Raw genomic sequence first — 16260 nt, forward strand, 5'->3', positions numbered from 1 at the left:
TTGTCAGTGTCTGCTTGAGTGGCAAGAACGCTGGCGTTGTTTCGCTTAGAGTCTCTGACATTTCCTTTATCGGCACTAGTGGCTGATGAGTGTAGAGCTTGGAAAGACGTGATTGGATTGCAGGCAATCTCCGCTTCAGTTGACATGAATTTTGTGAAGTCCTCGAAAGTTGGAAATTCTTGACGTTCATTCAAGCGTTTTGTGACTTGACGGTTCCACTGAGCGGCTGCCCAGTCTGGCAGTTTGTAAATAAGCTTTCGGTTCTCCTCACAGTCGTTGAGTATGTCAAGACCCTTGACATGAGGAATGGCATCCCGACAGGCATTGAGAAAATCAGAGAAACTCCTGAGTCCCTCTGCATCCTTAGGCTGAATCCTCGGCCAGTTGGATAGCTTCTCTCTGAATGATCTCTGAATGGCAAATGGCTGGCCAAAGCGATGATTCAGCTTATCCCAGGCGTCTTTGTAGGCTTCCTTGTCGTTACGATAGAACGTGCCATCTAGAGCCTGGCGTGCTGGGCCACCAACATACTTCTTCAAGTAGTAGAGTTTTTCAGCTGGGGTTATTGCTCTTTGGTCGATGAGTGAGGTAAACGTTGTCTTCCATTCGATGAACTGTATAGGATCACCATTGAAAACGAATGGCTCTGGTGCAGGAAGCCTACTCAAGGCTATGCTGTCATGGAAGACCTGTGCGAGAGCAGTGATGTCAGAATGAGAGGTTGGTGCAGCATGAGATGGAAAGAGTGTGGCAGCAGGTGCGTTCCTCATCTCTGCATTGCTTTCATTGATGTGTTCGGCAGCTTCATGTCTGATCTGATCGTCGTAGACCTTTAGTTTGGCTTGGGCTGCGAACACTTCCTTCTTGGCCTGCAGTCGCTCCAACTCACGCCGTTGTACCTCCAGAGCCTTTCGTTGTTGTTCCTCTAGTTCGTGTATAACTTCCCTTTGTTTTTCCTCTACTTGCATCATCTGATAGGTGGCTTCCTTTTCGGCTAGTTCAGCCGCTGCCTCCACACGCTTCGTTGTTATTATAGACGAGCCTTGTACAGACCTGCTGCTCTGAGTTAATGCAGAGACGTCAGAGGCAGCTCCATAGACCGACCTTGCGTAGTCATGGCGACGCAGTTCATGAAGTCGGCTCCTTTCCCGTTGGACATTGAAATCGTCTTCTGTACCTATGGTTCTATCATGAGCGATGTTGACTAATTCCCTGGTTACTGTCTCGCACGTATCCACTCGTCGTCTTATGTCATTGGGGGGCGCGGTGAGACCTCTGATTTCGACATACATCATACAAACGTCCGTCTTAGACATATTTAGTTTGTCGATGAGAGTCCAGAGCTCCTCCTCTGACATGTATGTCTTCATCTCGTGTCTTGCCTTGCAAATGTCGCGCTTCCATTTTTCATACAGGTACAGCAGTCTTTTCTCCCTTTTGCATGCTTCTTCCTCTTGGTGCGCACGCATCCTTTCTGTTGGGCGCGGTGTACGGTGGGAGCGTCGGAGACCTTCAGTTAGGTCATCCTCTTCCTCAGGGATATCAGTGGGACCTTTTTCCTCTTCACTAGCTTCCTTCTGTGTGTTTTCAGACTCTTCCAACCCTAGGCCTACCTCTGTATGATGCTCTTCTCCTAAGCCTTTGACCTCATCTGGGGAGCTAGTTTCCTTATATAACCCTCCTTTCCCTTCTAAGGATGCCATGATGAGCTAATTATTGCACCTTTCAACGTTAGAATAAAGTGAATGTGGTTGCGCCTTCATACAGAGCAGCATAGACATGGACAGAGAAATAGCACAGCATACACTTTGAATGGTAAATTAGGGCCAATAACCAGCATTGAATGTGTTATCTAGGGCATTTACATCAGTGTTCATGCCAAAGCAATGACTAGAATACACACAATAACAAAGGAAGCTCTACATGAAGTGTGCATTTTTAAAACAAAAAAGGTAATTAATTATCAGGTCTATAGTAAGGTAATGAAACGGTTCCTTCTCTTAGCAACTCAAGTGAGGGTGAAGTTCAGTGCAGGGTCCGGGAGACGAATATCCGATGTTCCACTTCACCATAGAGTAAGCTCTTACTGTAGCATCCCTGGGAGAGTGATGGATGGACTCCTTTACTGGTGTTTCATGAATGTTTATTTCAATTCACAACGTAAGAGCTGAAGTGAAATGACAGAGAAAGACAAAGTAAAGATACTCAGATATATATACATTATATACATTAGTGCCACATTCACATTGTTCCATAAGCTAACATAACACTTGACACAAATGGCTTCCAATAACAGTGACATAGCCAATACATTAAATGAATACAAATATAAAGTAAACAGCCCATATCAATAAGTAGGACAAATAGACATCCCAGTACCTTGTCCTCTTTCTCTCCAACAGGGGCTTAACCATAACCCACATGAAAGTCTTCTTTTCCAGATCTACAATCAAACAAAAAACTCTTAAAATGCTGGTACTCTGGACCTTATTAAATGTGTAGACAAGCTAACAATTTGCAATGACCAAGTTAGCTAGAAAACAACGTATTTTTACAGTAGCAGGAATAACTTTAAGTTGTCAAAACACAAACAAAAGTGAATTCAAACCAACATTAAAACCATAGAAAGTGCACAGCAGTTACCTTGTAGACCATTTCCATATAACAAAAGAATAAAGAAGATATTCACGGAGAACTCTGTTTCCTTGTAGCCGTATGTCTAACGTTCATTTGGACCGTCAAGCTGTGTGGATGCTCGCGGTATCTGCTTCCGGTTAGCTACTTCCGGTTTGGCGGTGCTTCAAAATAAAGGTTCCCCATCACACACAAACTGAATGACGCTACCTGGAGGGTCGTTTACACCAGACGAAGAATGTTTCTTAGTGGCAAAGGTGGAGAGATGTTTCCACAAGTTCCACACTGTGTCGGACTCATAAGATGATCAGAGGATCTCACATACAGCATACTGTTTTTGAAACACGAAAAATGTTAGCAATGCTAGTGGGCCACGAAGCAGGGGATGTTTCAGTCGTGCCTCATTGACTTTCACGTGTGCCGCTAAACACAATGCTAACGCTTCTTGTTTCCGTTATATCAAGAACCAAAGCGTTTGTGTGATGTCTTCTTAGATTGTGTTTCCCAACCATGGGGTTGCCTGAAAATAGCCTGAAATAGATTTTTATTAAAAAAAAAGATTTAACTTTTTCAAATGTATTTTTATACATTGCTTTTTTATGTGGTGTATGTGAAGCTTGCCTCCAATTAGAACAATTTATCATCCAATCAATCAGCTCTTCATTCAAATCTGTTATTTAAAAAAGTATCCAATAGCAAAGGAATGCCAATATTTTAAATAGCTGGGGTCACGAAAAATCCTGAGCCCAAAGAAGTTGTGAACCCCGGTCTTAGATGCAGTGAAATGACTCTGTTTATGACAAAGTATATAGGCTTCTTGAAAGTGTGGACTATCCCCTGTCATAATAACAGTTTACAGGTAGATACATGTTTTAGATGCTCCTTTAAACAATATGATCTCCTTCCCGTCAGTTACGTCCACTTCCTCCGGAGGACCAAGGCAGCGCTGCTCATTCAGAGGAACGTCCGTATGTGGGCGGCCAGGAAACACTACCAGCAGCAGCGCTGTGCAGCCATCAGAATCCAGTGCCACTTACGGACCTACATGGCCAGACAGCGCTACTACAAGGTGAGGTTTAAAGGTAGAATCTATAATGCAGTCAAACAGCACCCTCTCTTGAGCCCCTCTTAGTACTGCACTTTGTTTAGTGTTGGTCTCATTTGTAGTTGAGTGAGGACATGGGGGAGGGGCTGCTACTGCTGGCCACACCTCAGACTCTGCCAAGAGAGATGTAGAGGAATTCACAGTATGATGAGTTACTAACCAACCACACATCACACCAAAACAACAACAAACTCAGCACTCAAGTTTGAACACTTTGACAAACATTGTTACTCAGCTGATAAGAGTTGTACCCTTCCTGCTGACTTGTCGTACACAATTTGTAAGTCACTTTGGATCAAAGCTAAATGACAAAATGTAAATGTAAAACCAGGAATGTAAAAATAAAGAGAGGTGCAGTACCAAGCAGGGCTCTTTTGCTTAGAGGGCGCTACAGACCTTTAATGACAGCTTGATGTCAGTTCCTTAGAATTCAAAGGAAGGCCACAAAACTCATTCAAAGTGACGCCAACCATCCTAGGTGATACTTTTGAGGAGATGGTTCTCTGTTGGCTCCCAGCCTCCCCCTAAATATTTAAAAAAAAAAATTGTTTTGCCCTAGACGTTGGAAAACAAGAGCGTGTAGCGTTTCTATTCCCAATCTGTAATACAAGGTTCTGATGAATTGACCCATCTCAAACACTGCCCTCTTTTCTTGATCCTCCAATCACAACTGTTGCTTTCCTCGGACGAGGAATGATGGTGGCTCAGGAGGTAGAGCGGTCGTCTGGTAATCGGAAGGTTCCCGGTTCGATTCCTGCTCCTCCCGGCAGCGTGTGTCCTTGAGCAAGACACTTAACCTAATCACTTGTCTTTAACAGACATGGATATCTCATCATCCTATCATTTGATGAGTATTGAATGGTAAATGGTGCATTTATATAGCACTTTTATCCAAAGTGCTTTACAACCTCAAATTCACACATTCACACACTGACGGCGGAGGCAACCATGCAAGGTGCCAACCTGCTCATCGGGAGCAGTTAGGGATTAAGTGTCTTGCTCAAGGACACTTCGACACGCTGCCGGGAGGAGCCGGAATTGTACCGGGAACCTTCTGATGACCAGACGACCGCTCTACCTTCCTGAGCCACTGTAATATTGAGTTCTCGCGGTCTGCTCTCCGCTCCCAGATGGTGTACGAGCAGAAGGCGGTGGTCGTCCAGCGGTGGGTGAGAGGCTGGCTGGCCAGGCGGCACTACCGACGCTCCCTGAAGGCCCTGGTCCTGCTGCAGAGCTGCGTGCGGCGCATGGGGGCGAGGAGGCAGCTGAAGAAGCTGAAGGTGGAGGCTCGCTCCGTGGAGCACTTCAAGACGCTCAACGTGGGCATGGAGAACAAGATCATGCAGCTGCAGTGGAAGCTGGACGAGCAGGTGAGCACCGTGTCCGTCGCTACACATAGTGTTTTTCAAAACATTTAACAATATGTCAGTTTACATGACCAATAGGGCTGTGTCATATGAACAAAACCTTCTATCACGATATGGGAAATTGCATATCTCAATATAGTACGTTTTCTGTCAATTCAATGAAGCATTTGTTTATAAAATAACCACATACTTCATGACTACTTTGTGATAATCCTGAGTGTGAACTAAATACAAATGAAAGGCGCATACACACATACACACACACGCAGGAAACATCTCTGACCTCAGCACATCTTTCTATCGTAGCTTTCACTCATCTTGCGCAAAACCAATTATTTCCACCGATTTGATTTCAGAGTAAGTATGATGAATTAACAAGAATCCACTTGATAAAGTAAAATGGGATGCAACCGAATAATACCACAGCTTTAGTCAAGTGAAAACGGATGACTGACTAGCTTTTAAAAGTGAAAGTAAATAAAAACATAAATGTACAACTGAGTGGTAAATATTGGGTCCTCCTCTGATGGTGCACAAAAGCAGATTGATGCATTTTTATTCAATAAAAACACGATGCAGATAACGCTCTGGGCTCTTGCAAGAGTGAAGGAAGGGTGCACTGCATTTACAACACAAGACAAAATGAGAGCTATGGCACAATAATCATTTTATATATTTATATATGTTCAGCCCCCTTAGGAGTGACTTGGGGCAACTTTCCCCATAGTTTACCTTAAATCCCAGTACACCCATCTCATCGGACACCATTACCCCATTGGTATCCATGTTGATTTTGGCTAACGTCCGGCAGCTATGTGTTATGTACCATAACAAAACCCAGCTCTTGTAGGAGTGAGACGTCACTGCGAGTTCTCCCGCGTCACATGTGTGTGTGTTCCCCCACAGCACAAGGAGAACAGAGAGCTCGGTGAGCGGCTGGTGGAAAGGACCCAGGCGGTGGAGAGGGAGAGGCGGGCCAAGGAGGTGGAGACCCGGCGCAGGACCGAGGAGGAGGCCACCGCTGAGCGGGTCCCCTCGCTGCTGGAGCAGCTGTCCTTCCTGCGCCGGGAGCTGGAAACCACCCGCAGAGAGAAGGGAGACATAGAGGTGGAGGCCAAGGCCTACCGAGAGCAGACGGAGCAGGTAGGTCTACTAGTACAGACTGGTCTCTTATGTCCAGCAGGTAGGTCTACTAGTACAGACTGCTCCTTATGTCCAGAACACTAAATTCAGACACAGCAGGTAGGTCTACTAGTACAGACTGCTCCTTATGTCCAGAACACTAAATTCAGACACAGCAGGTAGGTCTACTAGTACAGACTGCTCCTTATGTCCAGAACACTAAATTCAGACACAGCAGGTAGGTCTACTAGTACAGACTGCTCCTTATGTCCAGAACACTAAATTCAGACACAGCAGGTAGGTCTACTAGTACAGACTGCTCCTTATGTCCAGAACACTACATTCAGACACAGCTGGTAGGTCTACTAGTACAGACTGGTCTCTTATGTCCAGCTGGCAGGCCTACTAGTCTAGACTGGTATCTTATGTCCAGCTGGTACGGTAGATCTACTAGTCTATACTGGTATCTTATGTCCAGCAGGTAGGTCTACTAGTCTAGACTTGTCTCTTATGTCCAGCAGGTAGGTCTACTAGTCCAGTGGTTCCCGCGGGGGGGTCGCCAGATGATTTTTTATTTTTTATTTTTTTTGCAGTCAGGCCACTGAACTTAGAAGCAGGCCAGGCCAGTGTTTCTAGTTGCAGCAGCGCAATAGTTAGATAACCTAGGTGGGGAACAACCAGGAGATCACTGCAACTCACACAAGTTGGAGAACTATCTCTCTCTCTCTCTCTCTCTCTCTCTCTCTCTCTCTCTCTCTCTCTCTCTCTCTCTCTCTCTCTCTCTCTCTCTCTCTCTCCCTCCCTCTCTCCCTCTCTCCTTCTCTCTCTCCCTCTTGCTCTCACACACACACAAAGGGAGCCGCATGTGATTGGTAGAGGCGGGACCATTACAAAAAATCCATCAAAATCAGTGTTGTTGCTAATCATTGACAATCGACTTTGCATTTGATACATTGCAAATATATGCCATCACACACACTGGCATTTAAAAGGTTAGAATTATAAAATGAATATGTGGTGTTATGATCAGGGCTGAAGTTGAATAAAAGATTTTTTCAATCTGACATTACAAAAAAACTGAAAATCCATCAAGATCAGTGTTGTTGCTAATCATACATATGCTAGCCTGTTTTTTAACAATTTGTGATGCCATCACAAACACTGGCATTTAAAAGGTACAAATAAAAAAAATCCTGTACCAGAATGCTGGAAATGAAGTCTTTGTAACAAGAAATTTCCTGGTGGGGGACCCCCAGACCCCCCGCTTAAAAATGGGCCTGACTGGGGCTATATTTTGCACTATATTTCCTGGCCTGAATGATTTCCCCAGTCCGGCCCTGGTTAAAAGCCTCCAATGCTTATTAGTGTGTGTGCGTTTGAACGTTTCAACCATACGTGTTTCAACCATACATTTCCATTTATAAAAAAAATATAAATGTATAATTCTTATTTTTAAATAAAAATGTTTACCTCTTATAATAGTGGGGGTTGTGGCTCTCTGACACCGTTATTTCGGGGGTCGCGGCCTGAAAACTTTGGGAACCCCTGTACTAGTCGATACTGGTCTCTCTATGTCCAGAACTCTACTTTCTATGCAACTTCTTGATTGTCATTGTCAACTTCAATTTGATCAATCCTATATATATCTTTTTTATCATTGTGCTTGCATATAAACACCCACCCACGCATACACAAACAAACACGCACACAGTCACAATCACATGTTGTGGGAGACCATGGACTAGTTTAGGAGAACCGCCCTTTGGTGCTTTATACAACCTTTTTGTTTTCAGAGTGGATTTTAAGTTGTATTGGTTTTACTGGTTAGTCTTGACTGATAAACACACATGACCTTCCGCTCTCTCTCATCGCCAGTTGGTAGCGGAGTTAAACAAGAAAAACAGCCTGTTGACCTGTGAGAAGGAGGACCTAAACAGTCTGATCCAGGATCAGGCCAAGACGATAATGGGTAGGTAGCTCAATTCACATATCTATCTATCTATCTATCTATCTATCTATCTATCTATCTATCTATCTATCTATCTATCTATCTATCTATCTATCTATCTATCTATCTATCTATCTATCTATCTATCTATATATATATATATATATATATATATATATATATATATATATATATATATATCCACAGAGCTTTTAGAATGGTGCAGAATAAAAGTATTGCTTTTCCCAAAAAAATATTATTCATTGTTTTAATGTTGGTGATGAATGTTGTTGTTTACATACACATTATGTATCCCCTCCCTATTTCCCATTTCCCCACGTGGAATGCACTTGATTGGATAAATGTGCTGTTGGTTGGGACATGCTGGTGCTCTAGTGGGACATCTTGCATCTAACAATGTTATCTATAGCAGGGTTCGCACAAGGTCCTTGAAGTGCTTTACCAAAAAAAGTCAAGGCCTGGAATTCCTTGAAAACACCCCATTTGGTGGAGGTGCTTAAAAAGTCCTTGCAATTCAAATCAACCATTCACATTAAAAGTTTTGTTCATCCATGATAAAAAATGTCTGAATCAAGAAATACATATTCATTTTTAATTTTTTTTGTACCTACCGTAATTGTCAGAAATTGGTTTTAAGCCATAAATATTGGATCAGATATTTAAAAAAAATATTCAAGGGGGCGGCTGAGTGGCGCAGTGGGCAAGGCGCTCGCCACTAATGCAGGATATGCTGGTATCGAGCCCAGCTCTCTGCGTTGCTACCGGCTTGGCCGGTCGTTCATACTAACACAATTGGCAGTGTTAGAGGGTGGGAAAGCCGGTGGGTGGGTATTGGACATTGTGGACAGCGACTCCTACAGGTCGGTTGGTGCGCCTATACAGCAGAATCGGGAAGTATCGGGGGGGCAGCATGAGCCTCCCACGCGTTACTCCTCGCCACAGAGATTGCGCTGTTCAGGTGAAAAGATTCGACAGCTGCCTCCTCGTGTACCGGAGGGGACACGTGATGCAAGGCTTGGTCCTCACTGCAGCCGACCAGTGGGAGGCATAGTCTAGCAACGTTCGAGACAGGGGAGGGGAGAATTGGTGAGGGGGAAATTGGGATGGGAGAAAAATAGAAAATGAGGGGAGAAAAAGTGGATAAAAATAAATAAATAAACAGCATTTAAAAGTGAATTGTATCCTTTTAGGGCGTTTTCACACCTGTAGTTCGTTTGCTTTGTTCCGATTCAGGGAGACACAGGGACTATAATGATACAATGTTGCACTTGTCCCTTAGTTTGTTTGTGTTCACACGGCTGTGTTAACAGCGGACCAAAACAAACGCACGCGCGAGCAAACTGTCACTCATTGGTCAGATTTTGGGGTGTGCCCCCCCCCCCCCCCCCCCCCCTAACCCTGAATCTCCGTGTTACATTGAAATCGGGGTGTAGAGAGCGGGGGGAGCAAATTAATGAATGTGGATGAGAGCCATGATGTAAATCGGCCGATTTAGTTCTGATCGATTAGGAATGGGTCGCGCCGTGTTCAGGAAACTCGGGCGCATAAAAGTCTATTCGATCATGTCTCTAGCACCCCTACAGCCGTAGTTGCAACCACTTACATCACGGCTCTCATCCACATTTATTCATATGCTCCCCTCGCTCTCTCCTCCCCGATTTCAATGTAACGCGGAAGTGCAGTGGTCTAACTAAGTGGCTAACTTTACCGATCTAGCTGCCTAAAGACTACAAACTGATCCTGCCCACAATTCAATGCGAAAGCGTCATCATGCAACGCGTATACAGTACGGCAAGTGAGTTGTGTCGGTTTGTTAAGTCGATTGCATTCTCACAGCGTACGAGTCGCTTCGGGTTCGGTTGGAAGTGCGCCGAGACCACCCTCTCTAGGCGGTCTTGGCCCGCTTGTTTTGTTCCGCAACAGAATGCGATTGCTGTGTTCACATATGCCAAAATGAACCGAAATAGGGGGTAAACGCTCCAGGTTCCGGAACAACAGCTGTTGTTTCACAGGTGTGAAAACGCCCTTAAATGCCTTTTTTTTTTAAATGAGAAATGGTGCTAGAAAAGTGCTTGAAAGTCCTTGAATTAAATTTGGCAATGTCTGTGGGAACCCTGCTATAGCACCTTTAACAATCCCTACTAGTCATCAAAACCTATGGAGCTATAGAATTCCAAATATAGAGAAAATATTCCATAAAACCTACATCTAAAAGGGTTAAACATGGATAAAGTTATTTACTATTATAATAATAATAATTATTATTATTATTATTGAGATTGAGCTGTTTGCTTTACAGTGACCAGAACCAACGTGGAGAACAGTGACCAGCTGGAGAAGGACTTGACGGAGGAGCGCTCTCGCTACCAGACTCTACTGAGTGAATACTTGGTGCTGGAGGGTCGCCATGGAGACCTGAAGGAGGAGATGAATGTTAGTATCATCAGAGGCACCACTTTTCGCTTGACTTAGCATTCGACACACAGAGGTTGTTTTCCTTTCTAATTCCATCCCACTGGAGTGAGGGGTATAACGACGCAGTCAGGTCATGATGATTTGAGCCCGACTTTGTCCCGTCAGCTCTAATCTGAGAAAACCAGAAACACTTGTGGAGAATTGTGTAGTGTGTGTGAGAGCTTCTGGGTTCAACTAGGGATGCACCGATCCGACGTATTCAGTCCCGATACCTGGGCTTTGGGTATTGAACCGATACCAAGTACAGATCCGATCCATTACTTTGAATGAACTGGATAGACTTTGAGATATAATAAATGTTCTCCATTAGAGAGTTAACGTGTTAAAGGTCCCCTATCTTATGAATGGCCTTTTCCAGTGTTTTGCATTGTTTTCTAGCAATGTGGGGTTGTACCAACACTGACTAGATGTGAAATTTCTACCCAGTCCCATTCCTCCAGTTCAGCTGAGACGAGAACCTCCCCCACTAAACCAAGCCATTCTGAATTTGTCGATCTGTGACGTGCAAGAAATCTGATCTGCATACCTCAGCTTCTTCTGTGGTTGTAGCCACCGCCCACAATCAACAATTCGAGGAAGTTAGTGTAACATTGAAATTATGACTCAAACGGGCAAGCAACGAATACGTCCTTGCACTCATTTCCCTTTTTTTTTTTTTTTTTTTTTTTTTTTCTCCCATCCCAATTTCGTATCATCCAATTCAACCCTCCCCTGTCACGAACGCTGTTTCTTGCCTCCCACAAGCTGGTTGCAATGTGGACTAAGTCATACATAGCACAAGTCCCCTCCGGTACTTGAGGTAACAGCAGTCGCATCTTTTCACCTGCGCAGCTCGATCTCTCAGTGGCGAGGAGTAACGCGTGGGAGGCTCACGCTGCCCCCGACACTTCCTGATTCTACTGCGCAGGCACACCAACCGACCTGTAGGAGTCGCTGTCCACAACGCCCGATCCCCACCCATCAGTTTCCCACCCCCTAATACGGCCAATGTGTATTAGTATGAACGACCAGCTAAACTGAAAGCAATGTGGAGCGCCGGGCTCGAACAGGCGAGCCCAGCGTCTCCGCATTTGTGGCGAGCGCCTTGCCCACTACGCCACGTAGCCGCCCACCCTTGCACTCATTTCCTAATGATATCGTGCTCCACAAGCAATGGGCTAAGTTCGTTTGGGGATTTTTGCAAAGACGAAGGACTTTATAATGCTGCTGTGATTTCCTGGCTGTTGCTAAAGAAGGGAGCTAGCCTGTACCAAGTCTTCAGGACGAAAGAAAGTATTGAATCAGTAAGTACATACAGTACGTCGTAATTAGTTAATTAGCAGTAGGACCTCGTTCATTCATCCGTTTGTGTCAATAGTGTATTAACGTTAGCGTTTGTGGTACTCCTCCTGTGTGTGTGTGTGTGTGTGTGTGCATTTCATATGGGAGTTGAAGCTGAGCGATTGGCCATTGATTCACTGTCAGGGTTATATTTATTATGGACAGAAGTTGTCAAATCATTACTCGGCAACTGTCAACTGTCTGCACATGTGTCAATAGTGTATTAACGTTACTATTTTACTGTAGCGTTTCTGCATTTTGCGATTTTCCTGTGCTAGCGTATCAACTATCTCTTAGGTAGGCTATAGTGCAGGTGGGTGACTGTCACTCAAAGCGCATTGCGAGTATGGGCGGAGCCCAGCCAAAAACAGCTTGGACTTTGCAAGGGGAGAAAGTGGTCCACCAAAGTACTTTATTAAAAATACAAAACAATGAATTTTATTGAAAAAAAACTTACAGGAATTGTGTAAAATTGCCCAAAAAAGTTATTTTATTTACTTTCCATGGGACCTTTAAGAATACAGCAAATCGGCGGCTACGTGGCGCAGTGGGCAAGGCGCTCGCAACGAATGCTGGAGACTAGGCTCGAACAGGATGCCTCCTGTTCGAGCCCCGCTCTCCACATTGCTTTCAGTTTAGCTGGTCGTCCACAGTAATACACATTGGCCGTATTACGGGGAGGGAAACTGAAGGGTGGGGATTGGGCGTTGTGGACAGCGACTCCTACAGGTCGGTTGGTGCGCCTGCGCAGTAGAATCAAGAAGCGATGGGGGCGGGGCCTCTCCAAAGCCCAGACCCCCAACGCTGAAAGATCGAGCCGCGCGGGTGAAAAGATGCGACGGCTGTTACCTCGAGTATCGGAGGGGACTCGTGCTATGTATGACTTAGTCCACATTGGAGCCGGCTTGTGGGAGGCAAGAAACAACGTTCAAAGACAGGGGAGGGTTGAATTGGACGATATGAAAATTGGGATGGGAGAAAAATAGAAAATGGGAGAAAAAGTGGATAAAAAAAAAATACAGCAAATCAAGTCACTTTGCTTTGATTTCTGGCACGTTAGATGTGTTTCTTGGTATTGGATTTTACCATCTGGGAAATTCTCAGATACCGATATTCTATTTTAGCCTGGTATCGTCTCTGTGCATCCCTAGTTGTGATATACTATTACTGACTCCATGCATATATCGATATATATATATATTTCTTTTCGTTTCACAAAATGTATTTTGTGACCAATGTATTATTGCTTGCCTTACCAGAATACAAGCAGCCCTGGTCACAGGAGAACAGACTCCAACTACAGCAGTAGCAACGGGTCGGAGTACACTCGCAGCTCGGGCTACGCTGAGGGAGAGGACACCCTGGCGCAAAGAGAGGTAATGTACAACAGTATGCATAACATGGCTCACATACTGCAGTATATTGTCCTTATACAGGTCCTATTTCGTTGTTCAGAAATTGGAAAACTATTTTCTAAGTCATTTGTCTTGGAGACACTTGAGACATATCAATAGTTCCACAGAATGTGCAGACACACGCATGGTATAGTATATACATTTATCTCTATATATATCATACCTATTCTTAACTGTATATAATAATATTGTATAGGGATGTCCTGATAAAATTGTTTTGCTCCCGATCCGATCCTGATCATGTGATTTTGAGTATCTACCGATACCGATCTTTCCCGATCCGATCAATTTATTTTATTTTATATATATATATATATATATATATATATTTTTTTTTTAATCCCAATTTCTCACATTACATTCACCCTGAATGTTGACGTTATCCAGGTGAAAAGTTAACTTCATTCAAGCGAGGCATTGCAATCCTTGACATAAATCAAAGGAAATGCGTTTGGGTCTGAGAGTGTGGCTGGTCTGCCGTTCTGCAGCTGGATACTATTGGTTTGTTTTGGCAAAATTCTTCTGCTCTGTGTAATAATAAATAAATGAATGATGATATGCAATTTAAAACCAAAACTAAGGCCTCAGTATGAGTTTAAGACGTGAACATGGTCATGTTTGTTGAATAATAAATGTTAAGTAAAAAAAAAAAAATTTGCCGATCCCGATCTTCGGAAAATCACGTGATCGGCCCCGATCACGTGATCGGATCGGGACATCCCTAATATTGTACATACATTAGCTTAGTATATTTACTCGATGGCTTCGCCATATATATACTCACACATTCACATTACATTATACTGTATAGTGCTATGCACTTTGCTGCTACTTAGCACTCTGGTTAGATGCCACCTTCTTTTCATTCATCCATTCATACTCTGTACTTGTACTTGTGCAATGACTACATTTGATCTCATCTAATCTAAAATGACAACCAGGGACACTCTTGGCTGATACAGAAAACCAATATTAACATTTATTTTGTGACCAATTATTGATTATCGATGTCTATATGATTTGTATAAATGAGGGCTGTCAATCAATTAAGATATTTAATCGTGATTAATCTCATGATTGTCTATAGTTGGTTGTGATTAATCTCACATTTTCTATCTGTTCAGAATGTACCTTAACTCATTGACCGCCAGGGATTAGCCTTATCCTGTGGTAGTATTGCCACGCTGTAAACGATGGGAGTTAGTCACCTTGTTTGTAGAGCTAAATCTATATTCTATATTATAGCCATGGATACAATACTATAGTTATTTGACATTGAGTTTCTTCCGGTCAAGATGCAAAAAAGAGATTTTCCATCCATACGTTCCCGTGTTATACCGTGGTGAATATAAGTATGGTTTTAGAGCAGTCTAGGGTAATTCATGAAATGCTTAGTTATGGCAGTATATGTCGATTCCATTGTAGACGTTGCCGTTTCTTGCCTGAACCCGCTATTGTTCCGGAATCAAATCTACATCATAGGTATTATGTTCCATCATGAATGCATGAAAGGGGGGGGGGTTGTTTCTGATTATTTGATTGTCGGTAACGGCATTCGTATTCAACACTAAAAACGCTTATCAGCCCAATCGGTACAAAAGCCTTGCAGGATCAAGCAAAAATTGACGTCAAATCGTCCTTACCTGCGACCGGGAGTATTCCAAAAACAATATTCCAATTTCTCGATCGCCATCTGGTACATCCAATGTCCATTTGCTCGACGGCATAATCCACCATAACATATGGATCGGGCATATTTGACGGGCTTCAATGTAACCGGCAGAACCGTTCGTCTTGCCCGACAAGGAAAAATGTAACCCGAAACCTTTAGCCATCCCACAGCCCAGGATACAATGTTAGAAAGGGTGCTCGATACCGCCATCTAGCGTGATGCGGCCGGTATTGCACCTAGGCATTATCAATGCGATTCCCAATGTTAACCCCGAGTGAGTGGGCCTGTAATGAATATAAATATAGAATAAAAGAAATAACTATCAAATAACGAGTATACTCGTTGTTGGCGTTCAACGATTGGCGGCCAATAACGAGTATAATTGCTGTTGGCATGTGAATGAGTTAAAGCAGCTACAAGGAGAATCTGAGATAATTTTAGGCTGGAAGTGAACAAAAAAAATTGCTTGATCTATATCAGAGAGGGAGAGGAGACTCTTGTGTGTTGAGTTGAAGATCCTGCTGTTCTATACATTCTGGTACAGAATGTAAGGGGAGATAAATCAGTGTGTCAGCCTCTCCCACCTCAGTCCTCAGGCTGCAGCTGGTTTGAAAATTAAAGTAAACGCACTCCGACTTCTCTGCTCACTGTGAACGGAGAGTTTAACTGAGAGTTTAACAGTTTTGTGCTGAGCACACCTTTCTGGTGCTTCTTTGGTGGATATAAGGCTGGTATCAGTCTCTACTAAGGCTTCAGGTAAGTGGCAACACACAAACAAACCATCACACACACACACACACACACACACACACACACACACACACACACACACACACACACAGAAACAAACTACTACACACAGAAACAAACAAATCACCACAGAAACAAACAAACAAACCACCACACACACAAACAAACCACCACACACAAACAAAAAACCACACACAAACAAACCACCTCACACACAAACAAAAAACCACACGCACACAAACAAATAATGGTCTCTTTGTGTGGTCAGGATGTCACTCAGCCGGTGGTGGACATGCCCATCCTGCTGAAGCTGCAGAGGAGGGTGAAGGAGCTGGAGCAGGAGAAACAGTCTCTGCAGCGCCAGCTGGACAAGAGGGAGGACGCCCAGCAAGAGAACGCCAAGGTGCCCCCTGACGCCTCCTTTCTGCTGT

General features: G+C 43.8%; 1 protein-coding gene across 1 annotated transcript in view; it reads left to right on the forward strand.

Annotated features, from left to right (window-relative positions):
- The window catches only part of LOC311245330 (unconventional myosin-Va-like), a gene marked incomplete at its 5' end in the record, with an annotated part of 105397 nt that overhangs the window by 63431 nt on the left and 25706 nt on the right, over positions 1-16260 (forward strand). Inside the window, 7 exons of the mRNA XM_084335166.1 lie at positions 3547-3703; positions 4870-5109; positions 6013-6249; positions 8104-8197; positions 10497-10630; positions 13252-13368; positions 16098-16232. Coding sequence (XP_084191292.1) covers positions 3547-3703; positions 4870-5109; positions 6013-6249; positions 8104-8197; positions 10497-10630; positions 13252-13368; positions 16098-16232 — 1114 coding nt within the window. The remainder of the gene's footprint in view (positions 1-3546; positions 3704-4869; positions 5110-6012; positions 6250-8103; positions 8198-10496; positions 10631-13251; positions 13369-16097; positions 16233-16260) is intronic.

Source organism: Notolepis coatsorum (assembly GCF_963971535.1).
Source record: "Notolepis coatsorum genome assembly, chromosome: 18".
Classification (NCBI taxonomy): domain Eukaryota; kingdom Metazoa; phylum Chordata; class Actinopteri; order Aulopiformes; family Paralepididae; genus Notolepis; species Notolepis coatsorum.